Below are 25565 nucleotides of genomic sequence, written 5' to 3'. Positions count from 1 at the left end.
TATAATTTTTTTAAAGCAATAGTTCAGTCTGTTTTCCCCCAAAGGAAGAGTCTTCATCTAAAAATTTTTATTTTCTGGGCGCCTGGGTGGCTCAGTCGGTTAAGCGTCTGCCTTCAGTTCAGGTCAGGATCCCTGGGATGGAGCCCTGCATGGGGCTCCTTGCTCCGCGGGGAGTCTGCTTCTACCCCCTCCCTCTGCCAGCCACTCCCTCTGCTTGTGTGCGCATGCTCTCTGTCAAATAAAATCTTTAAATAAAAAGATAACATTTTTATTTTCATGGCTCAGGCCAGAGCTCTTGCAGGCGTCCTTGAGTTCCTTTTCTTGCACTGTTACTGTTGTGGTTCAGTCCACTGACCCTTCTCCTGCCTGCTGTCCCGACTTCCACCCTTGCCCCTTCCAGGCCAGGGTCTACGCAGCAATCAGTGCCTTTCTTTTCCGGGGTGTGTCAGTTTGTGTGGCTTCTTTGCTCTGCGCCTCCCGCTGCTTTGCCACCTGGCTCAGAATAGTCCAGATCCTTTCATCACAGTTTGCTTCTGTGACCTTTCCCCCTTCCTTCCCTACTGTTTGTCCTCTTGCTCGCTCCTTGCTGCACAGGCTTCCTTACCGTTCTTGAACACACCACTACCCCCGTGCCTGCACGCCCTCGTATCTGTTAAAGCAGAGCCTCCTTCCCCCGGATATTGGTAAAGCTAGCTCCTCGTTTCTTTCAAATCCCTGCTCAGAGTTCACCTTATCAGAGAGATCTTTCTTGACCACGTCCTGCACTGTTACTGTCCGTAGCTTTTATCTGATTTAATCTCAATGAACTTATTTACTTACTTAATTATAGCTTGTTGTCCTCACTGGAATGTAAGTTCCTTGAAGGAGAGCAGGGGCTGCGATTTTTAGTTCGTTGCTGCATCCCTAGTGCTGAGAACAATTCCTGGCATATAGTGTGTGCTTATTGAGTTTTGTCAAATGGATGGATAAATAATTGAATATATTTACTAGCACATTTCTAATATTTTGCCAGTAAATTGGGTCTACGTTGGTGTAATTTTTAAATAAAAGTGCTGTAAGAGGCTAAGAAATCATTATGGTCATAGAATTTGGCAGCTTTTATAATGATTTCTAACCAATAGATGCTGGGCTGGTTTCATGAACATATTTAGATATAGGTGGCCATATATTTTCTGCAGGCTTAATTTTTAGGGGACGCCTACTGAGCTTTTTGTTTAAGGGGGAATTTGAGTACCAACTGAATCCTGTCCTTTTTTTTTTAATTATTGGGTTTTTTTGTTTTGTTTTGTTTTTTTGTTTTTAAGATTTTTATTTATTTATTTATTTATTTGACAGAGAGAGCCAGCGAGAGAGGGAACACAAGCAGGGGGAGTGGGAGAGGAAGAAGCAGGCTCCTAGCGGAGAAGCCTGATGTGGGGCTCGATTCCAGAACGCTGGGATCACGCCCTGAGCCGAAGGCAGACACTTAACGACTGCGCCACCCAGGCGCCCCGGAATCCTGTCCTTTGAACATGGAGTTAATGTCCACTGTACATACCCAGTATAGCAACTGAATGTTCAGAAAGGATACCCTTCCTTGGTTTTATGCCCCAGTGAGTTCTTGGCTCCTAAAGAGGCATTTGATGTTTTCCTATACTGAGGAGATAGTCTTAAATTCTTAAGCTTAGAATGAAAAGGAGGAGTGTGTTTACAGCAGCCTTCTCCATGAAATGGAAGAAAAGAAGAATTTTCTGATGTGAGAATTACAGTTCTCTGCTTGACAGTCCTCTTTCTTTGTCCCCATACCTAAACAAAGGGCTTCTTTCCACCTGTGTGTAGTCTGTTGTCTCTGTAGATCATCATTTTCTTTTTGAGGAAATGGCATTTTCTACTTTTAAGTTTACTGTGTGTTGGAGGATGTGAAAGACTGCCTTTAGAGACTGGGGCAGTTAGCAAACCACACTCTAAAAGAAGAACGGGCATCCAAAAGTATTTCTTAAATTGCATCCAACAAAAGGAGTATCTAGTCCTTTAATCCTAGAGCCCTAGACGGGGGGTTGAAAGGAAGGACTGTAGACAGACATTTCCATGCCTGAAAATGTCAAGCACAATTTTGGCAGACATCGCAGCCTAGGAAGACGCTAGGTTCTTGGGCAGTGAGATGTTTGCTGGTTTGGTATTTTATCTTTGGCAGTGGCTGCCACACTTGATATCCTCAGCTGCTTTTGAAGATTCTGCAGAAGGAGAGTGTTCATTTCCAGCAGCAAAAATTCAGTAAATGGTCCCTGCATTCACGTTGTAATGTGTTTACAACTTTCTGTAGGTTTTTTTTTTTTTTTGTCCTTCCAATTTTTCCTTTCAGATTTATGCTCCAGACCGACAGAAATGACAGACCACGCCAGTTGAGTCAACAGGCACCATGTCATAGTGAAAGAGCACTTGACTCTAAAATCAGAAGACCTGGCAAGTCACCTTGCCTCTCTGAATTTGCGTTTCCTCACCGGTAAATGCGAAACGGGTGACCGACCATCTCAGAGGGTCTCTGAATATGAAATGACATGACCTGTTGTACCTGAAAACACTAGGAAAACAACGCCATGAATCTAAGGCATTGTTACAGTGAAGGATTATTCGAATCTTCTGATTCCTTAACATCTAGAGAGATTGATGACGATTTCAGTTGTGGAGAGTTCAAGTCTCCAGAGCGTTTGATAGACATGTGGTGTATTTTTATTATTTCTTGCAGAGTATAACCTAGCAACAACGAAGAGTTTCTTTCAGCCAGTCTGTAATTAACTGGCTCTTAAGGAAGGCTACGTCACGTGCAGCTGTCATGATGTCTTGCTCCAATGTAAACGTACAGGGAAGACCTACTCTCTGCTCGAGGTTGAGGGGAAATGCAAAGATGAACAAAACAAGCTTTTAAAATAGCCAAGGGAACAAAGTAGATATTCATAATTAAACGAATTGCCTGATCAGCACCATGTTAGTTACAAAATGCAGTGGGAACAAAGAGGATGGAATGAAATATTCTAATTCAGTGGCTGGGGGAAAGCTTTATATTGCACAATACCTAGAGTTTAGGTGATTATTGGTTTTTGTTTTGCTGCTGAGTTCAGTACTGTTTTATGCCAACTATTTGGGTGGCTAGCTTCCAAAGAAGCATTCTTTTTGCCCTCTGGGTTTCTCTGAGTCGTAAATGATTGTAATGCTTTTTGCACAGTTCCCAAGTCTAGGGTCATCTACTGGGTCTGTGAATTACTGAGCAAAGAGGGGCGGTTCCTGCCCTCAAGGTGCTTACGGGCTCAGTGGAGATGGGTGAGCCTGTCATCATCAGAAACATACAGAATCTGTGATATTGAAGAGCTGTGATTGGTGAGAGGGTGAACATGGATCTTACTGGCCAGATTCAAGGTGGGGTGGGCTGGGCAGTTGTCTCCCAGGAGGGTCCATACTGTGGAAATAAAGGTCATCCAACAGGATCTCAGGGGATCTCCTGTATTTCTGACGTCTGGGCAGAAATAGCAGCTCTTTTGCTATTTCTGATGAATTTCCCATCTAGCTTGTGTGTGTGTGTGTGTGTCTCTGTCAGTGTTTTTAAATGTACTTTAATGTGGGTCATTCTTTCAGAACTCGGACATATTTAAGCTGTGACCATGAGAAAATGTGCATGAAGTGACTGAGAGAGCGCAGGGTGAATGGGTACCTGCAGAGTTTAAGCACCAAACCTAAAAGCCCAGTGATTTAACGTACTTAAAATTTAGGTTGGTCAATAAGTAAAAACGGTAGCCAGAGTGGCTACAATTAGGCTTGGCTAGCTCTTAGGGACAAAACCTGGGTGGGGTCATGGGTTTTGATGACAGAGATGCTGGAAGGAGGGATGTAGAAGGCGACATTCGCTCAGTACTGAGGTGTCAGAGTCCAGAGTGGACTACAGTAGACAGCAATAAAGACGGGCAGGATTTTCAGCTCATCACCCTGAACAGAAAAAAAAAAATCACAATCAATGACAGGTCATTCCCTTCCAACGCTTACCTTCGGCTGAAGGGTCCCCACAGCTGGAAGGTGTTCCCTTGGCCTGGCTTGTCACTTGCCTTTTTGGCCAATATAGAATCTGGTTGTTTCTTGAGTCTACCAGGTATTTGAGAATTGGGTCAACTGGCACATTCCATTTCTAAGAGCAGAGGATGGTCTCAGTTTTGCACTGACCTGCTATGATGGTAGGAAGCTGGGTCGAAGAAGATAGAATGCTAGTACCCAGGGGTCTTCCCATTCATCTCCATCCATGTCGAGCTTCCTGGTCACCAGTAATGATTAGATACCCTGTGTGTCTAGCCATGTGACTTAATATAGGGTGGGAACTTCTGTTTCTGTCTTCTGTTTCTCTAGGGATATGTAAGTAATTACTTTCATTTCATCATCCATTCATCAAGCATTTACTAAGCCCGTCGTACTTCTGGTACATAATTTCAGTTGAGAGAAGACTTACCTTCTTTTCGCAGTTGTTCACGTGTAAGAATGTAGGAGCTACCTTTAATTAGGGACTACGAGGCATGGCCATCCACAGAGGTGATCCTCTCGCCTTCTATTTGTTGATTTTCATTTATTTTTCCTTCAGACTAGGCAGATAGCTCGCAAAAGGCCTACTCTACGTCTGCTAGCTCACCAAATTTTTAAGGATTCGTGCAAACTTCTTAGCCACAAACCTGGCTCTTTACCAGGAAGACAGATTTTTGGAGAGTTGACTCACCTAGCTTACAGGTGTAATTTAAGCTCCCTTTTCCCACAGTGGAGTTACAGGTAACATTATGAACATACGACTTTCGGGGCAAGCAGGTATATCGTTTGAGCTGATGGATGAGTCAAGACATATTTATTCCTAGTACCAAGGGGTAGGCTCTGTATTTTCCAGTGGCAATGCAGAGTGGATTTGGTCATGCTAATCACATGGACTCTCGTTCCTTCCTGATCTCAACTCTTTTTTGCCCACCATGAGAGTTGCTGTCGTTCTTTCTTTTTTTTTAAATTATTTATTTAAATTCAATTTAGTTAACATATACTGTAGTATTAGTTTCAGGGGTAGAATTTAGTGATTCATCAGTTGCATGTAACACCCAGTGCTCATTACATCATGTGCCCTCCTAATGCCCATCCCCCATTTATCTCCCCCCCCCCCCCCCGCCTTCCTCCCCTCCAGCAACCCTCAGTTTGTTCCCTAGAGTTACGAGTCTCTTACGGTTTATTTCATGCTGTTGTTGGTCCTTGACGTGATTCAGCCCCGAGTTCCTTCTTTGCTACTTGGTAGCCCAGAAAGCAGTTTAAATCAACAAGTAAATAAATGGGCCACACGGAAGGAATTTTTTTTTTTTTTTGTAAGATTCTGTTCTTTTTAGAGCAAGTTTAGATTTACAGCAAGATTGAGGGAAAGGTACAGAGATTTCCTCTATACCCCCTGCCCTCACACATTCATCGTCTCCACCATTATCAGCATCACTTATCAGAAGTTTTACTAAGAATGACTTACATTGACACATTGTCATCACCCAGGGTCCCTAGTTTACTTCAGGGGGTTCACTCTCCGTGTTGTACTTTCTGTGGATTTGGACAAATGTATAATGACATGTATCCATCGTTACAGCATCATGTAGAGTGTTTTTCCTGCCCAAAGGGGCTCTGTGCTTTGCCTATTCACCCTCCCTTCTGCAACCACTGATCTTTTTACCATCTTCATAGGTTTTTTCTTTTCCAGAATGTCACACGTTGTGTAGTCTTTTAGTATTGGTTTGTTCCACTTAGTAATGTGCATTTAAGTTTCCTCAATGTCTTTTCATGGCTTGATGGCTCATCTCTTTTTGGTGCCCAATAATATTCTATTGTCTGGATGTGCCGCAGTGTATGTATCCAGTCACCTGCTGAAGGACATCTGGATTGCTGTCAAGTTTGGGAAATTATGAATAAAGCTGCTGTAAACATCTATATTCAGGCTTTTGTATGGACGAAAGTTTTCAGCTCCTTTGAGTGAATACCAAGGAGCATGATTGTTGGATCATATGGTAAGAGGATGTTTAGTTTGAGACCCCCAAACTGTCTTCCGAAGTGGCCGTACTAGGTTGCATTCCCGCAGCAGGGAATGAGAATTCCTCTCCCTCCACATCCTCACCAGCATTCGGTGGTCAGTGTTCTGGATGTTGGCCGTTCTAATAGTTGTGTAGTTGTAGCTCATTGTTGTTTTAATTTGCATTTCCCTGATGCAAATTGCAGAGTATCTTTTCACGTATTTATTTCACGTATCTACTTAGAAGCGTCCATTAAGATCTTTGGCCCATTTTTAATTGGGTTGAGTTTTAAGAGTTCTTTGTATATTATGGATCAGTCCCTTTATCAGATGTGTCTTTTGTAAATAGTTTCTCCCAGTCTGTGGCTGGTCGTCTCATTCTCTTGACATTGCCTTTTGCAGAACAGAGTTTTAAATTTTAACGAAGCCAATAATTTCTTTCATGGATTGTGTCTTTCGTGTTGTATCTAAAACGTCATTGCCATAGCCAAGGTCATCCAGATTTTCTCCTATTATTTTCTAGGATTCTTATGGTTTTGCATTTTGTGTTAAGGTCCGTCATTCATTTTGAGTTAATTTTTGTGAAGCGTATAAGGTCTGTTTCTAGATTCTTTTTGCCGGGGAGGGGGCGGTATGTGGAGTCACAGTTGCGCCAACACCATTTGATGAAGAGGTTGATTATCCTTGTTCCGTTGCATTGCCTTTGCCCCTTTGTCAAAGATCAGCTGACTCTGTTTATGAGGGTTTATATCTGGACTCTCTGTTCCATTCTGTTGATCTTCTTTCACCAATATTACACGGTCTTGTCTTGGTCTTTATAATGTCTTGAAATCAGGTAATGTCATTTTTCCAGATTTGCTCTCCTTCAATACGGTGTTGGCTATCCCAGGTCTTTGAAGGAATATTTTTTCCCTTTGCCTAAAAGCAAAAAGTTTAAGCCTTCCTGCTTAGTGTGTGATGGGTTACATTTTTGAAACTTTTAGGTGCCTCTTCCATATCATAGAAAGAACATCTCATAATCTTACTATGAGGCAATTAGTCTGTCTCCCTCCCTCCCTCCGTCTGTATGCATTCCTCTGTCAGTATTTCCTCTACTCAGAACTGTTTATTGAGTGTCTACTTAGTGCCAGGTGCTGACATTAAATGATAAGACCCCAGTCTCCAGCCTGTGAGGAGGCCGTGGTGGAATGGGGGAGGTGCAGAGGACCTTGCAGGAGAGACCCGAGCGAAGTACCGCAGGGGTTGAGGGGAGGCTCCATTAACTGGTTGAGGTTTGGGACGCTTTTCAAGGGGAGATAAATTTCAGCTGAGCTTTGAAGGATGAGTAGGCGATTGTCCAAATGGAGGAGGATGGGCAAGGGCAGTCTGAGGGCAGAAGCAGGAAGGAGGCAGGAAGGAACATGGTAGGTTGGGGGAAGCAGCTTAGGTGTGTGGTGAGCAGAAGGCAGGAAGTCAGAAAGAAAGGAGTTCTGAGTGGACCATGAGGAACCTCCTGGGCTCTATTAGGAGTGTGAACTTTTTCCCAATTAAGGTTATTGGATGTCTTATTTTGTTGAGATAAAATTCACGTAACTTAACATTTAATATTTTAACTCTTTTAAAGTGTACTATTTAGTGATTCTTGGTATATTCACAACATTGTGCAACCATTGGCAGGATCTCAATTCTCCCCTCTTCTCTTAGCCTCTGACAACCACTAATCTACTTTCTGTCTGTCGATTTGCCTATTCTGGACATTTCATATAGATGCAATTGTACAATATGTGACCTTTCGGTCTGTCATCTTTGACTTAGTGTAATGTTTTCGTAATTCATTCGTGTGGTAGCAAGTATCAGTACCTCATTCCTTTTTGTGACTAAATATCCCATTGTATGGACAGACTACATTTTGTCTCTCCATTCATAAGTTGATGGGCATTTGGACTGTGTCCGCTTTTTGGCCATTATGAATAATGTTGCCATGTGTGTACACGTTTCTGTGTGAACATGCGTTCTCAGTTCTTCTGGGGATCTACCCAGGAGTGGAATTTCTGGGTCATATGATAACTCCATAATTAACTTTTTAAGGAACTGCCAAACTGTTTTCCAAGTCATTGGAGATTTTTAAGACGGAGCAAAACAGACTCGGGTTCTATTTTAACGTCATACACTCTAGGACTGTATTTTCTTTCGAGAGTAGGTATTTCTGCTTCTGTTAGGTTTTCCTAGTTCAGGGCATCACAGCCCACAGCAGTGAAACCTATCCGGTTCTTCTAAATCCTATCGTTGTCAGAAGGGAATCTATACCCAGTAGCAGAACGTGGCAGAAAAGAAGTGGTGTTGGGGTATTCTCTCTCTCCTTCTATGATGTATTGTAGAGAAAGAGTTTTTCTTTTTTAAAGGAACCCTTGATTAAATTATAGGCTATTATTAGGGAGTTTATTGTACTTATAAACTGTACTTGGATTCCCTGTAATTTGTTATAATTAATGCAGGAGTTCAAGAGCAGAAAGCAAGGATCAGGTTGTGGCATGCTTTTCTCTTTTGCAACACCTTGCTATCATTGGCCTTTTTTCACTAGTAGTTAAGGTCTGTGTGTGTTTGTGTGCATTTAAACAAACATTATCCTTTTTAGGAAAGAATTGCAATCCTTTGACTCACTGAAACTTTAAGGAGTCTCGATAAGAAGTTAGGCGTCTGCGGCAAAACAGGGTATTGATCGATGACCACTGAAAACTGGAATTGAATTTTTGCCGAGGCAGTCTTGTCTGTGTGTGTGTGTGAGCATACGCACGTGTTGTGTTTGTATTTTCATGCATGCTCATGTATTGGCTTGTGGTGTGAAAAGGCGAGGAGAAAAACTTTCCCTTTTAAGGTTATCTTTGTTGAGTTGTAGTTTTAGCCTCCCTCCCCCTCCCCGCCCCCCGTTGGGTTATTTCAGCTTTGCACAGTTTCAGGAGTGTTGGCTTTGTAGTCTGCTTGACAATGCAGAGTTTTAATTGACTGTCAACTTGAACGTTCATTAAGTATAAAAGCTTTCCGATAGTGCATGGGTCAGGTGGCACACACATTATTATACTCGAATAATCATCAACTGAAATCTTCTCAGGGGTTTTGAGGATAGAGGGACAGAGGGAGGGAGGCATTCAGGTTTATCTGGTTGCAGGCCTGGGTACATCCTGTTTATCTGGTCTGGGCAGACAGAGAACAGGGTGGGCCACCCTGCCCATTATCTGGATTTACGGTGGTGAACACCCTTTGGAATGGTTGGAATGTGCTCTTTCTCTCCGGTTGGTATCTCTGTCGATCTCAGTGTTAAAATTATGTTCCTTTGCTGTTCTGTACCCCAGAGTTCTAGGACAGCCTGTCCTCCATCCCCTCTTTCTTGTCTTTTATAGTAGAGAAACTCAAACATGTATTTCTTACTCGCCCGATATAACGTCAGCCAGAAAGCAGTGGTAGTGCTTTGGTATACCCTGCCCTGTTCTGGGGGAGCTGGGTTCCAGTACATTCTAGCAAGATTCTTCTGTTGTGGCTGATTGTGGGGGAAGTTTTCTAGTGAGGGAACCCTTTCCTTCGTAATGACAAACAACCCATCTTTCTCTTGCCCTCCCACTCGAGTCGCTGATGGAAGCCTTTGCAGACTGAGGCATGTAAGGATGGCATTGACATGCTTCCCTCTCTGAGCCGTCACATCGGTGCCAGCCGTGCACACGGGAAGAGAGAAGCCGGGTTGACTGACCTTGACCTGTAGAGAAGGGAGAGGCAGGCAGGAGCTGCCTGATAATAACAGTGGTATGGCAGGTCGATAGTTACAGCTTACGGAATGCTTTCACTAACCTATTTTTAACCATGGGAAAGCATTTTCTTTCTCAGATCTCCTTGGGCAGTGGGGGTGAAAGGGGTAATGCATGGGTGATATGTGCCAGTCGTCCGCTCATCAGGTGTTATTAAGTCAGCCAGCGACAGAATGAAGTCTGGGTCACTTCTTGATGATCGGTAACTTAGAAGTACCTCGATTCAGCTCCAGAGTCCGTAGGGACTGTGTGTGACACTGAGGATGAGCTGCAGTTTGCTTTTTAAATAAAACCTGCATTTGGATATACGTGCATCTAAAGGCCGTTTGTAGCCATTTCTGGCTAGAGCCTCTCCTACGTGGGAGTCTACCATCAGAGACCCTGCTCGCTCGATTTCGCTTTGCCCCTCTCTGCGTCTTCTGTTGTTTATGAGTCCTTAGAATACATAGCTTGGTCTTCTTTCCCTCCGCCTACCTCCGGAGGAGGGAAGTGAAATTTCCCAGAGGCTGCTGCTGGGACAAAAAACCAGATCCGAATCACCTTGCAACTGTCCTGTCCTACGTTTTGACAGAAAAGCTCCTCCTGGGGTGCCTGGGTGGCACAGCGGTTAAGCGTCTGCCTTCGGCTCAGGGCGTGATCCCGGCGTTGTGGGATCGAGCCCCACATCAGGCTCCTCCGCTATGAGCCTGCTTCTTCCTCTCCCACTCCCCCTGCTTGTGTTCCCTCTCTCGCTGGCTGTCTCTATCTCTGTCGAATAAATAAATAAAATCTTTAAAAAAAAAGAAAAGAAAAGAAAAGCTCCTCCTGCCGCTTCTGCCTCACGTGCTTGGCACGCACACTCGGATGGGGCGGAAGGCGGCTCGGTGATCGAAGCCTTTCCTCAGAGGCAGTGGCATCCTAAACATCGCCAGGTAGTGGTGTTTTTATTTTTCATTTTGATTTTCAGACCTCAGTGGAACCGATGACTTGCCTGCAAGGGCTGGGAATCAGCTCCCATTCTCACTGCCTGGGTGGCTGCCTGCCCTGCGGAGGGAGAGTGAGCTCTGGTCTGGCTGGCCCTGCCTCCAAGAGCAGTGTGACCTTGGGCAAGTCATTCTTCTCCCTCCACACAGTTTCCTTCTCTAAAAACAAAAGGGTAGGACTTGGATTTTTGCAGTCTTTCCCTTGTCACATAGCTTAGGGTAAATCATGCCGTGACGACATATGACCCACAGATCTCTGTGGGGTGGTCCTTCTTGGGCCCTGCAAGTGCCAGGGCGAAGGGAAACATGGCTCGGAAGGCTTCTGCACCTGGGTGGCACATGTCACCTCCACCCCCATTCCCTGGACCCCAAAGCCTAATTGCAGAGTCGATGAGGTAGGTGGGCAGGAATGACCCTTGTGGACAGAGAGGAGGCTTCATGGAGAGCAAACATTTGGAGCAGTCACAATGGCCACCCCTTCTCCTGTCTCCACCATCCTGTGATTTATGCTGAAAACGTTGAGCCCTTGAGTAGACCATGACCAAAATCGGCTCTTAAGGCTTTTATACTTTTGTGGCTGTTCTCTGTTGGAGACACTTCAGTTGAACTGGGCTTGGAATGAATATTTCACTTGTGGGAGGGGTGGGAGAAATATTTTAAAAGCAACACGTACTCGTCCTCTGCGTTCCTCTCGCCTTATTTGTGGTTCTGTGGTAGTACAGCCCATACTTTTCAGAACACCACATGGAATTTCTCAATCTGAGAAGTAGTTAACAGACCTGCAAATAGAGCCGAGTTGCATAAGTGCTCAGATAAATTCCCCCTATATAAATGGAAAAGAGAGTTTGAAGATCTGAGCAGTGTATCTGTAAATGGCGAGAATAATGTTACAGGGTATGATTTTGAAAGAGTTCTTTGATAGGACTGTCAGAAGCACTGAATGCTCTATTGATTTGGCCTGGTACGGCATTTTTTAAAACTTCCTTTTCAGAATCTTAGGGGAAGGAGGGAACATGGAAAAGTCACTTATTTTCTTGAGATTGGATGGAAATATTCCAGACAGATGAGACATCCCAAGACTGGTTCATATTATCTGTCAGTTTCCAGTTGTAATATTTAATAGCACTGACTATCAGGAAGCTTTTCTGTTTCCCCTAGAGAAACCTGAATTTTAATCTCTATGGATTAAAAACAAAACAAAGCAAAACAAAAAACTTTGAAAATAGGAATTTTACCTTTACTCAACAAGCATAGTTACATTCACCAGTTCATAGAGGGAGAGCAGAATCCCAACCTAAAACCATTCTTTGGACCCCAGCAGTCAGATGGACTGTTTCCAGGTCTTTGAATATGAAAAATGTTAAAAAGTTTTCCTTGTGAGCTTGGGTTTTCAAAGAGGATCCGTTTGGAAAGTTGGCAAATACTTACTTTCCTGGCATGAGGATTGGTGTGTGTGTGTGTGTGTGTGTGTGTGTGTGTGTGTGTGTGTGTGTGTGTGTTTCCCCCTCCACCCAAAGCTATGACAGGGTGGAGTATACTTCCGTGAAATTGCATGTTTCCAAAATAGGATTCACTGTTACATTTTACCGCTGTTAGAATTGAATCTCTAATCAGAAATAAGCAAAAACCAAACATTCTAGAAATAGAATTTCAGCTCATATTCTCTAATTTAGTCTTCATATAGGATAGAATTATTATACTTTACAAAAGTGCCTTTGGAGCAAAAACAGTTTCCAAAGTAGTCCAGATTTCATTCTCATTTCTGCGATCTCCCATCGTAATCTCCACAGTCTCACGTGGTAATAGCAGCATATTATTAAACTGTTCGGATTCTCTCGTAGTCTGGATGGCTTCCAAGAAAGAGCTCAGCTTTCTTCAGCTCCTCGGTTTTGTATCCCAGTACAAGCCTATGTCTAACTTAAATGATCAGGAGTCATGCTGGTGTTCTTGTTAGTGGATTAGGACACACCGTTGCCTAGAATAGCGTGGATCTGTTCTAAAACTCGCTCATGTGTGATAGAAGTATAGCTGTAGATGAAATTAGAATCAGCAGGATAAGAAAACTGTAACTATTGTTTTGCTGGATCCCAAGGATTATATTCCCAGAGGTATCAGCTGATCAAAGGCTCTAACCATGGCAGATAATGTTAGGGTAACACCTTTTAAAATGCTTTACTCTTTGGTTCTTAAAAATTGAGCCCTTAGTAGCGCACTGGAGAGAGGGCCATGACGTCAGTGGTTCAAGAGAGAATGAGCATCGCCACGAGGTGGAGACTGTTGTAAACCTCTCCAGGATGTCCCTCAGTATGGAACCAACTTCCGCATACAGGAAGTGCTTAATAAGTGTGAATATCCATGTTTCTCCTGGGCTTGGAGAGCAGAAAATAAGTCAGAACTGCTGAAGATGGGGCACCTGGCTGGCTCAGTTGGTTACGCAGCCAGCTCTTGATTTTGGCTCAGGTGACAATCTCAGGGTGGTGGGATCACCTGGCTCCCCCCTCAGTGGGGAGTCTGCATGTGGATTCTCTCTCTCTCCCTCTGCCCCTCCCCCTTTCTCTAAATTAAATAAATAAATCTTTAAAAAAACCACTCAAGATGGCAAGGAGTGGATGGCATATAGAAGAGATTTGACTGTGTAGGATTAAGAGGAGTAGGTGAACTTTACCACTTTTTCCTACCTTGAAATTTGGTGTTCTGGTTGGTTTGTTTTTCTTTTTCGAGACTCCCATTTGCACCTTTCTTCAGTAAACTTAAGGTTCCTTCCTATCCTGAAATTCTGGGGTTTTGTTGTTGTCATTGTTCTTTGGTTTTGTTTATTTGGTTTTGATATCATGTAACTTTTCTGAAGAAAATCACAGCAGGATCCTCTAGCAATAAGATGAAGTAACACTTCCTCATCATCCTTTTCTTCTTCTTCTCCCACTTTCAGAAGTATGGTCTTGAGACTCTAAGTGGCTCCTCTTCAACGATCTTTCTGCTTTCACAGTGAACTCTTGACATTTAAAAGATCTTTGGCTGACTTAGGACCCCCTTCCTTGCCTCAGTTTCCAGAAGGAGGTGTTCTCTCTAAGAACCCGCTAGGTTAGAGGCATAAAATACCTTCCATAAAAATCTCACGGGCAGTTCCCAGTCTCTTGAAGGGAAAGTGACCAACCTTACCCGCATGAGTGGAGCTTTTACCGTTTCCTTGAAAACTGGCCCAGAGGCACAAGACAGGTGCCAGGGGAAAACCAAGAACCAGGCTGGGCAACAAGGAAAGAACATGGCAGACGGTGCTGAAGAAGAACCTTGAGGGAAGGGAACACAAACAGGAAGCGTGCTGTGCTACATGGAAAGGGAAGTAAGCTTCCGAAGCCCACGTTTCCCCTCGTACTTCAGGTTTAACTGAGTTTTCTCCCAGGGGGTAAACCAGTAGTGTGCATCAGATTATACTTTTAGACAAATCTGTTACTTAAGGAAGGCTGTCAAAGCTGAGCTTTGCTCCTGATTGATGGGGCACACAGTCCTTGAAGCAAAGGCGCAAACGTAAGCCATTTCTGCTGGAGCTCTTGGAGCTCCAAATAAAACGATGGAACCTGAGAGCCTTAACACTTACCATGTGCCCAGCTTGCTCTCTTTCCCCCCTTGGAATGGGAGAAAAGCAGGCCAACAGCAGGCAGCTGTATAATGGGAGTGCATGGGGCTACACTTCCGTAGTGTTAATGCACCTTGGGCGAAACGTTTGAAAACGTTGAGCTTGAATACACCTGAGCCTGGGGACTTAACTTTAGTGAACAGGTGGTAAAAGGGAACCAGAAGATAGCATGAGGCATATTTTAACTCTAGCAAACCAGATTTCTTGAATTTTTGCTATTCTGATCTACTCTTGGTGTTTCTTTAAATTCATACACAATTATTACTTCAAAATGTTTTCATTTACTCTGATTCTCTGCTGTGACTAATGAAGAGACAGGTTATGATTCTAATTTTCCTTCCGTGGCAGATGATCACCCAACAGTCCCCGCCCCCACCAGCAGCGCCTTCAATTTCACAGGGTTTTTAAAAGTACCCTGCCTAGAATTTCCTCCCTGTTGTCTGTGCACTTTCAGAAACAGCAGCACTGCTCCTTCATTACCAGCAAAAGACTTTTAACCACGTGTTCTTGTATATAAGGATTTAGAATCCATGATGCCCCTAACCAGCTAAGGATAGAATAACTAGGTGAAATGGAGCCATGTCTGCTGATCTCAGAGCACGGAGTGGGCACACACCTTTTCTACACATACCAGGGACTTGTCTCTGAAAATCAGCACAGATACTTATTGTATACATTATTTGATTTCATCAAATGATACGGACAGGAAATACGGTTACTGCTTCAGTAGTGGAGCCTATAAAATGATTATGGATAATTTTAGGTGAAAGGTAGGGTACGAATAGGAAGAACATGTTGTTTTTCTGTTACATACTAAGTTTTACTAAAACGGATTTTTAGATAACTCAACGTTGGTCCTTCTGATTGGAGTATAGGTTTTTCCCACCAGGGACTGACATGGTTGTCTGTCCCTCCGTCCAGTAGACCCAAGAGGAGAAAGGAAGCAGAGACTCTGGAGGGGACAGAGGGCCTGAGTCAATAGGCATCGGCTTGCTGTGTAGTGCTATCCGTGGTATCAAGGTGGATATGACAGTAATGAGCTCTCAGCGCTGATTGCCCCTCTCTAAAATTTAGAGTTGAGCTTCGGATCACTCTTGAGCTCCCTGGATTGCCGTGTCCCACTTTAGAAAACGTAGAGAGTTACGGTTACCAAGAACAGAAAGGTTGTTAGCATTTGCCGAGAATTAATGCCAGGAAAAGTCTGTTCTAGAGGGGACTGTGTTTTAAGAGTCTGGTCAAGGGAAGGAGAGTCCTAAGAAGAAAGGTTTGGGGTGAGGAGATTTCTAAATGTTCCGGTAATTCTAAGAATCCAGCTTTATTGGCAAGGAGACGATGCACTGCGCTGGCTTCTGAGGACAGGGGTCCACCACGAGGCTGGATGTTACCCATGGGCACATGGGTTGGATTTTTGCGAGTCACAGACCTGTAGGGTGGTGAGCCTCGCTCTGAAAAGCTTTGTCCTATCCTAGCAGAATGTCCTATTCTAGCAGAATGCCAGATTTGTTGGCCTGTTGGTGATTCACCCCACCAACCTGTTGAGTTTAAAAAATGGCGCCGTTTCCAGAGTTGTTCTAAGGACGCACCACTGTTGGATGGTTCGGCAGCTGTGTTGCCGTCAGTGTTCTGGCATTTTCCTTCCTGGTCTCTGTTATGAAGAACGGGTCCTTATCAAGTATTTCATCCTGCTGACCTACACTGGGATGATTTGATGCGAATGCTCTCACACTGAGAATGCACGAAGATAAACACAGGCAGAGGGCACGTTCCATCTTGGATGGAGCTGATCTTTCTGGGCATCACCTGTGTGTCCTGCCGTGTACAGACTTTTACATCTCGAGACGTTGGTCTTGTGAGAACATATTCCAGGTATGTGTTTTTAAGCTTATTTGTTCCTCTGTTCCCATGAACAGATACCAGTATTACCTGCAAGTCAAAAAGGACGTGCTTGAAGGGCGGTTGCGGTGTCCGTTGGAACAGGTGATCCGGCTGGCCGGCTTGGCTGTGCAAGGTAAGGAGTGCGCTGGGCGCCCTGTGAAATCCCATTTTCTTTTTTTTTTTTTTTTAAGATTTTATTTATTTATTTGACAGAGATAGAGACAGCCAGCGAGAGAGGGAACACAAGCAGGGGGAGTGGGAGAGGAAGAAGCAGGCTCATAGCGGAAGAGCCTGATGTGGGGCTCAATCCCATCACGCCGGGATCACGCCCTGAACCGAAGGCAGACGCTTAACCGCTGTGCCACCCAGGTGCCCCTGAAATCCCATTTTCTCTTCGACTATGGTGCTGCTGGCCTCTCAGAGGGAAAAAACAGAATTTGCTTAAATGATCCCTTAGTAACTCTCACTTTTCATTCCAAGATACTTGAAAAATGCAGAAATGGAAAAAAAAAAAAAAAGCAGAAATAGTGATTTTTTTTTTTTTTTTGGTGGCAGGCTGGTGGCTTTCTCAAAGCTGTTTGCAAATTGTTCATGCTTGTATAATTTTAGTTTTATTTGAAGAAACAGCAGCTTTCATCCTGCCTTTAATTAAAGCTACGTTCAGGGTTTGTGGAACATTTTCTCAAAACTATTCCACTGCCCAACGTGGTCATACTTTGTGGCTTCGTGTTATGACTCTTTGACTTTCCCATCAGTTTTGAGTGTGGTAGCTTTAAACATTGCCATATAATTTATTCTCACACAGTTATTGCATTATTTTTTAAGATTTTTATTTATTTACTTGAGAGAGAGAGGGAGAGAGAACAAGTGGAGGGGAGGGCCAGAGGGAAAGGGAGAAGCAGGCTCCCCGCTGAGCAGGGAACCCAATTCGGGGCTCCATCCCAGGACCCTGGGATCATGACCTGAGCCAAAGGCAGACGCTTAACCGACTGAGCCACCCAGGCACCCCTATTCTCACAAAGAGAGAAATTTAAAATGCACAATTGTAGGGGCATTGAGGTGGCTCAGTCGGTTAAGCGTCTGACTCTTGATCTGAGCTCAGATCTTGATCTCAGGGTCATGAGTTCAAGCCCCGTGTTGGGCTCCACGCTGGGCATGGAGCCCACTTTAAAAAATAAAATAAAATGCACGATTGTAATATGAAGCAACAAACCCATAGTGGAGTACATTTACCTTGCAGTCTGTTCTATTTAGATTTATCAGACAGCTATTTTTTTAATCTTTCTCACTTGTTATATATATTTTTGCATATTTTTACGTAACATACATTACATGATTTTTACATAGATTTATACATTACTCTTTATTGAGTGGTGGCTTAGTTGCTTTTCGTCAGTATTGAAAAGAAGATCAAAATGTAATTTTTTAAAAGAAATGTGTCTCTTTCAGTCATTCTTTTCCTTAAAATCAGTTCCCATCCAAATGGAATGCCAGCTGCCAAGTCCTTGCTGTGTGGACTGTTGTTGCAGAAGCTGTGATCTGAACCTTCCATCCCAAACTCTGAATCGAGGTTGAACCATTTGGGTTCTGGAATGTCTGAAGAGGCAGCCTTCCCTTGACCTCTTTCATCCCAGGGTATTAGCAGTTTAGCAATTTTTGTTGGACGTATGATTCCTAGTAGTTAGCTGCTTTTGTTACCTTGTGGATGAAAATACGCAAAATATGTTGGATCCCGTCTGTCCACTTAAAGACTGGAAGGGGAAGGAACAGTGCCCAGAATGATTAATAGAACAGAAAAATCATCAAAATAACAAAGACACCTTTAATAGGAAGAAGAGAGAGAAGATCTATGTCCCTCATCTGCAAATTGGATCTTTCTCTTTTCAAACAGCTTTCTCTTCTGTTCACTTTATTACTCTCTTTACCCCTGTCACTCTTCAGTCATGGGGTTTATTACAGAAATCCTGGATATTGGAAGACCCTGGCCATAGCTTTCAGGCTGAAGGAAGTTGGTGAGCTCAGCCTGGCTTCCCTTTACACCGGGTCCTTGAAGCTAGCTGTTCAGTTTGAGGGAAACTCCCCCAGCTATAGTATTTGTAAAATAAATTTCCCAAGAACCCTTATTGGGCAGTTAGAAAGACCCAGCAACAGAGTTGTAAGTTATGATAAAATATGATAAGTGATGAGTAAACCTGAAATTAGGCTGAGCACGTGATCTCCGCTGTCTCGAATGCCTCCTGTAATTGATCATTCCTCACTCCATGAGGCAGTAGGTACGTCCTTGTCTCCTCAGCAACGTCTGTTCGCGAGCCGTCTCTGTGGACTCCTGCGTTCCGTATCTCCTGTTAGATGCCAGATTTTTTACATGAAATTAAATTTGTATGCTGTTTTGATTTTTTTCTTCTTGAGAGCACATGGGATGAGAAGCAAGACATTTATAGATTGACGATACGGACTCGCTGTGTTTTTTGCCTGTGCTCAGACATACCGTCGTGAGATGAAAACAGGACAAAACAGAATTTCTGGCATCTTGCAATATGCGAACTTGTTTGGGAGGTGTAAAAATTTGCAAGGTTGCTTGCCAAGTGTGATTTACAGTGGGAATTTCCAGCTGCAAATATATGAAAAGATACAGATGGGTTTGGCTCTTCGGTTCTCTTAATTAACCTTGAGTTAAAAAGTCCCCTTGGCAGATATTCTTAAGATATGTGTTGGTGCACATTTAACAAAAACTTAAGTTTAGGTTTGTTTTAGATTTTTAAAATAGCTTAGGGATCGCTTTCACATTCCCCCCCCCCCAGAAAATTGTGTAACAGCGCGTCCGTGCTGATATTTACAGCATTGCTAAGTAAAAGTGGTAACGCTATCAAACGCATCGTGGCACTGTTTTCATTTACTAGCGCAGAAATAGGATGAAGTGGGAAAAATAAATGTGGCGGTAATTTTACTCTCATTTTATTCCATCTTTAATTTCACATAATAAATACTACCCCCCCTTTTCCTTGTCAGCTGATTTTGGAGACTACAGTCGGTTTGATTCTCAAGATTTCCTCAGAGAATATGTGCTATTTCCTATGGTAAGTGTAAGTTCCTTTTTTCCTAATTAATTTTCTACCTTCTTTGGGTGTTTAATTCTTCCCTTTGAAAATCTCAGAGGATTTTCCACACACGTATTCCCTGGGGAGGCACGTCCATGCATTTATAAAGTAGGAACACATTTTATAAAAACACTGGAAAAGTTAACGTGCCTCTTCCCACCTCCTCAAGATGCTTCCCTCTCCCCTGACACCCCCCCCCCCCCCAGTCGTCAGTTCCACTACTCTCCAGGGCCGTGGTGCTCTTCCTTTCTGAGCACATCAGGCTTGCTCCTATCCCAGGGCCTTCGTCTTGGCTTTCCTCTACCTTCAACGCTCTGCCCCAGATCTTTCTATGACTTGACGTTGAGATCTTGATTCAGATATCATCTCCAAGAGGCCTTCCTTTTCTTTAACCACCTCCAAGGTGGACTCTAGCCATCAACCACTAAACATGTTCAGTACGGATTGACTGTCAGCTAGAATGTAAGCTCTAGGGTCCTTAAGCAGGGACCCTCTCTGTCTTGTCCCTGTTGTCTGGCATGTAGTCTGTCCGCATAAAAATTCACTGAATGAGTCCATGAAGTCAGATGTCTAATCTTGGGTTAAATTAGGAATGAGGCTAGGTTTTTATCCCTGGTGTGTGTGTGTGTGTGTGTGTGTGTGTGTGTGTGGTAGCTTTGGGGTAAATGAGAAGAGTTACGAGGAGGGATTAAAATGTTTGAAAAGCTATACCTGCTTCAACATCCTGGCTCTGATTTTAGAAATCCTGATCATTCACCACTCTTTTTTTTTTTTTTTTTTTAACCGACTGTTTTGCCCAAAGCACGAACCTGGGTAACTAACTCTCAGGGGATAAAGTTATATAAGAAACAGTGCCTGTTCTCAGGGAAGCCACAGAGTAGTTGAGTAAATAGGAAGTTTGCAAAATCAGAATGCAAAGCCAAATGTAATGAAGTGCAGTCAGGATTTTATGTGGGGAGAGGTTACATCTGCTTGGGGGTTTGGGAAGGTTTAAAGACTGATGGTGTGTGAGTTGCAGCCCAAAGGATGGGCAGGATTGCAGCAGGCAGACAGGTAGGGAGCAAGGAATGATCTAGATGGAGAGGGAAAGAGCAGGGGCAGGGTGGCATGAGCGATTGCCAGAGAGTCAGTGGTGAGTCTGACTGTTGAGCGGGAGTGGCAGCAGACGAGATGAGACCTCTCAGGACAGAGAACACCTGGGCTCTGTGGGTGGATTTGCAGACCCCACACTTGGAGAACTGCTGGATCAGAGCAGTAAGATCATTTGGGAAAGCAGGTCAGATGAGAATCTGCGTGGTGCTCTTGGCAAAGCGATAATATAGGTGTTACGAGTGACAGTAAAAACAAGACAGCAGTGCAAGAGATATTTTGGAAATAAAATGGACAGAACTTGGCATCTGGTGGGCTGTGGCATGCACGAGCAAGTAGAGTGTCTGGTGACAGGTTCACGTTTTGAAAGCCTAGGAGAAGTGAGGCTGCGGTTATCATTCCCTATCAGGGTGTGCGATGAACTTCAGTGCTGCAGACTTACCTCCTTCTTATTGGTTGGGAAATACTGTAAGATCTCTGCTTTTCATAATAACTCTATCCTTCTTCTTCTTCCCTCCAAGAAAACAGCAGTATTACCTGATTGGTCTGTTGTTTTTCATGCCTGTTAATTCTACCCAGCAAATGAACCTGCGCTCAGAGAGATCAGCATATTACTTAGCAGAAAAGTTCTGCTAAGGGTTTGGTGTCAACAGGCTTGGATCAGAGGGTCTCAGAGGCTCACCTCAAGCATTGGAGGTTTCTCAGTGTGCTCGGTGGGAGGAAAATGAAGCTCATACCTCAGAAGTTTAGAGAGCGTGCATTTTTATGTCAATGGAGACAATGAATTGGGTTGGTGATTTTCCACATTTTTCCCCCTTTCCCTCCTTAAAAGTCTTATTCACATAGCCTTTAGGCAGAGTCCAGGCTTGGGTGCCATTTACAACTTTTATGAGTTTATAGATGTTGCAGTGCTTTCACAGGTCCAAGTGCTATCTGTGAAGGCTAGAAGGAGTTATTTTGTATGTCATAGCTTTTTCAGAATAAGACCGTTGTCCCCACTGGGCTCTGAGCAAATCAGATACTTGAATGGCATAGACCTTGTTAAATCTCACTATGGACAAATATGGATGTGTTATTCTTGGATCTAAAACTTCCCTCTTCGGGGGGGGCGCCTGGATGGCTCAGTCGGTTGGGTGGCCGACTCTTGATTTCGGCTCAGGTCATGATCTTGGGGTCTTGGGATCGAGCCCCGCTCAGTGGGGAGTCTGCTTGAGGATTCTCTTCCTCCCCCTCTGCCCTCTCCCCACATGTTTGCACTGCTCTCTGTCTCTCTCTCAAATAAGTCTTTAAAAAATAAAAATAGAACTTCCCTCTTCAGGACAGCAGCTTCTTACACTGACAGGTGGCTATTTACATTTAAATTTAAGTTAATTAAAGTTAAAAAATTCAGTTCCTCCGTTGCATTAGCTACATGGAAAAAACTCTCAGTAGCCACGTGTGGCTAGTGGCTACTGTACTGGAAAGCTCGGACACAGAACATTTCCTTCATTGCAGAAAGTCCTGCTGGACAGCGCTGATGTCAGCATGTGTATCTGCGTCGTGAATGTTCCTAGGCTTCTGCCGTGTCATTCCGCCCCATGTTGTAACCTGGATACACTGGGGCCTGTGGTCAGGTGGTTCAGGCTCCAGGAGCCAAGCATTCTGTGCCCATGTCCTGGCGGTGCCACCTAACAGCTGTGCGACCTCGGGCCATTATTTAATTCCATTTATTTTAAAACTTAATTATTTAACCATAGTGTCCATTTTTTCATCTAAAAATGGGGATAGCAAGCCTACTCCAATTGTGAGGGCAAAAGAAGAGGGTGCATATGACGTAACTGGGCCCATGGCATACACTCAGTAAGTGTTTATTAGTTAGTTGTCCTGGTCCTTGCCACCATCATCATCTTCTTATTAGCATGACTGTCCCAGCTCTGATATGCAAGCACAAGGATGCCCAAGACTGTGCTTTTCAGGCAACAGTACTGCGTGCATTTTGAAGTGTAAGCAGAGGACAGGCAGAAGGTACAAACGATCATTAACCAGCTCTGCATAATTGGAAACTCCAGTTTGATCATGTGAAACTTACACATTGCTTATGGAGCTCAGTTCAGTGAGCATTTCTGGATCACTTCCTGTGTATAAGCTGACATTGTGTAAGAGACCTGGGATGGGTCCGGCAGTGATGTGGAGAAGGGCTGCTGCCCTTAGGTGCCTATAGTGTAGTAGAGGGAGGGTGACGAGGATACAGGGTGGGATGAGCATCCAGATAATTCTGTAAGAGAGACCATAGGCAGACTGTGGTGAGGGCTGTAGGAGCCATCGTCAGAGCGAAAGAGCACAGGCTTCCGTCCAGCTTGGGCGACTAGGGAAACCCTATCGAGGGAACGGGAGCTGGGATGGGACCTGAAGGATGGAGTGACGTTTCATTCCATGTGATGGGCCCTGGGGGGTTCTTCCAGGAAGGGTCGGCATGAGTGTGTCGGGAGATGTCCAAGCATTCTGTTCAGCAGAGGTGTTTGCCCGAAGCCTTAACACCCTTGAGAGAGGAGGTCTGGAAGGGAAGCCCGGGTCACCCTGAAGAATGGTCTGAAAGCCAGGCCTAGGTGTTGACCTAATCGAGCAGGCAGTGGGGAGCCATGGAAGGTTGTAAACTTTCTGCTTGGTTCCACTAGAGCTTTCAAAGAGAAGAATGCATTCCTTTGGTGGGGGAGGGAAGATGGGATGAATGACCTCGTTTGATCTTCTAAAGCAACCGAATTTGTCAAATGGCATTTTTGCAGCAGAGAAAAGAACAAAGTTAAGTACACAGGGCACTCCACAGGTGTGTGGCTGTGTACAGGCACGCACTCTGCCATTTTTCATTCACGCTGGGCCGCTCGAGCGTTCTCGGCGGCAGGGGCACATACCTCAGGGAGGCCCCAGACGCAGATGAGGTGCTCTTGAATGGAGGACAGTAGCGGAGGGGCACCTTTGGACTTTTTCTTCTTTACAAGTAGGAAGCTGAGGTTTAATGGAGCACTCTTCGATCTTCACGTACCTGTCTTTATTTTATTCTGTGGCGGGTTATTATCTCCACTCCGTAGCTAGATGCACGCACGGACCTCCATCTCTAAGCCACGCGGTGTCTTTGTTGTTCCACGACGTAGAACTGCGCTTCTTTCCTACCGTGGACTTGAGTCAGTTAGTGGGTGGCTACACAGGAAGCCGCAAATTAATCAGTTAATGCATGAAAAATGAGAGCTGCCAGGAATTCCCTCCACCTTCTCTGAGGTTTCTCATGACCACGTGCAGGGCTATAGCATTTCCAGTGTACAGTTACACCCTCATTTTCCAGCTTTAAAAGATAACCGATTTTTCATGTTTTCATGATTTTGAGATGGGATGTTTCTTGCAGGGTTTTTGAGGTGTACCTTTTTGGAGGTAGTGTTTCATCCATGGAAAATTGTTAGATTGGAGGTCATCCTCTATATAATTGGTATTTGAGAATCAAGGCAATGCAGCGCGTGGGATGTTTTCTGCCAAACTTCAGCCCCCAGCCCCTCGCCCCCAAAGTCTACGATGAGCCTCAGAGGGCTTCACTGGGACACATAGCTCAGAGCCCCTTCTGACACCCGCTCCGGAGCTCAGAGGGAAATGGTGCGCATCTGTGTCCACCTCAGTGCTTATCAGCCTGGGGCAGGGGTGTGAAAGCTGCTGCCTGGCAGGGTCCGAGGCAGCTGGCCCTGGGCTTGAGGCTCCCACCACCAGGGATGCGAGGAGCTCTGGAATCACGTCTGTCAGGTCTCAGGAACTGGTTGCCCTGGTCTCTCGATCTTGGATTTATTCCTTCAGATCATCTCTCCATCACAGACAGTGCTAGTAAATGTTTCACAGTCCCTGATGAACTTCCGCTGTCATTGAAGGGATGTTGGGCAGTGGTGTATGCAGTTGGCTCTCACCCCTTGGGAGCCAGCACACCAGTGGTCCCAGGGGCCCGGGAGTCAGGTGGTTGAGACACCAGCTGGTCAGCTACACACTGTGACCTTATAGAACTCCCTGGTTTTAGCCAGCATGGCCTCGTCTGCTCCCGAGGGCCTGTCGAGTAACATCTGAATGAGCCTTCTCTGCCTCCAGGTAGCTAGCTCTGAATTAGTTCACTGATATTTTAGTGGTAGACAAAAAAGGCCGGGCACTGCCCCTTCTAGGCTCAGCTTTTGAAAGGATAATGGGCTGGAAATTCATTTGCCTGTACCCTGATCGTTAAAAACACAGAGGTCCTGGGGTGCCTGGGTGGCTTAGTTGGTTGAGCGTCCGACTCTTGATTTCAGTTCAGGTCATGATCTCGGGGTCCTGGGATTGAGCCTCGTGTTGGGCTCCACGCTTAGTGGGGAGTCTGCTTGAGAGGCTCTCTCTCCCTCTGCCCCTCCCCCTGCTTATGCTCTCTCTCTCTCTCTCTCTCTCTTTCAAATAAAATAAATCTTTGAAAAACCACGTAAGTACCGACAAAGCAATTTCAGTAGAAGTGAGTCTGAGGGGCAGATGGGGAAAACGGTAAATGAAAAAAGTGCTATCCCCAGACCCTGCAGAATGTAGGCAGCGACCCAGACTATGCCTTGAAGTAGCCGAGAGCCCAGGTTATCGTGGAGAGCCTTGTTATGGAAGTAACCGTGGACCCTCAGTCCTACAGTGGACAGCCTTTGACTTGAAGGAGTCCGGGGGAGATCGATGAAGGGAGACTACTCGGGCACGTCCCCTGGAGAAGAGAGCTCTGAAGGTTTACAAGCAAAACAGCAAATGGCCCTAACTGCTTCTGTGTTGCTAGGATTTGGCCCTGGAAGAAACTGTTTTGGAGGAGCTGACCCAGAAGGTAGCCCAGGAACACAAAGCCCACAGGTAAGGCTGGCTGAGGCGCCGGCTCCCAGCCCCAGCCCCTGGCTCAGTCAACCCCCTGCGTGTGTCTTCCAGCATGCGGGTAGATCTGAAAACTGCTGCTTGCCCTCCCACCCCTTCCTCCTGTTTCCTTCTTTCTTCCTCTCCCTTCCTTTTTTCCTTTTCTGCTTTACCACCAGCAAGCCCATGCAGACGTGGAGAATTCGTCTCTCTGACCTTCCTAAAGCTCTGTTGCCAGAGCGGGGG

The 25565-nt window shown here is 44.8% G+C and overlaps 1 protein-coding gene across 2 annotated transcripts in view; it reads left to right on the top strand.

Annotated features, from left to right (window-relative positions):
• The window catches only part of PTPN14 (protein tyrosine phosphatase non-receptor type 14), a 173863-nt gene that overhangs the window by 100666 nt on the left and 47632 nt on the right, over positions 1-25565 (top strand). For both annotated transcript variants that reach the window (XM_045771992.2, XM_045771990.2), the window contains exons 4-6: positions 16317-16414; positions 19291-19358; positions 25252-25322. In XM_045771992.2, coding sequence (XP_045627948.1) covers positions 16317-16414; positions 19291-19358; positions 25252-25322 — 237 coding nt within the window. The remainder of the gene's footprint in view (positions 1-16316; positions 16415-19290; positions 19359-25251; positions 25323-25565) is intronic.

The sequence above is a fragment of the Ursus americanus genome, chromosome 2, assembly GCF_024610735.1.
Source record: "Ursus americanus isolate L20-20 chromosome 2, mUrsAme1.1.p, whole genome shotgun sequence".
In the NCBI taxonomy this organism is placed as follows: Eukaryota; Metazoa; Chordata; class Mammalia; order Carnivora; family Ursidae; genus Ursus; species Ursus americanus.
The sequence above is the reverse complement of the archived record's forward strand: the minus strand, read 5'-3'. Positions and strand labels throughout refer to the sequence as shown.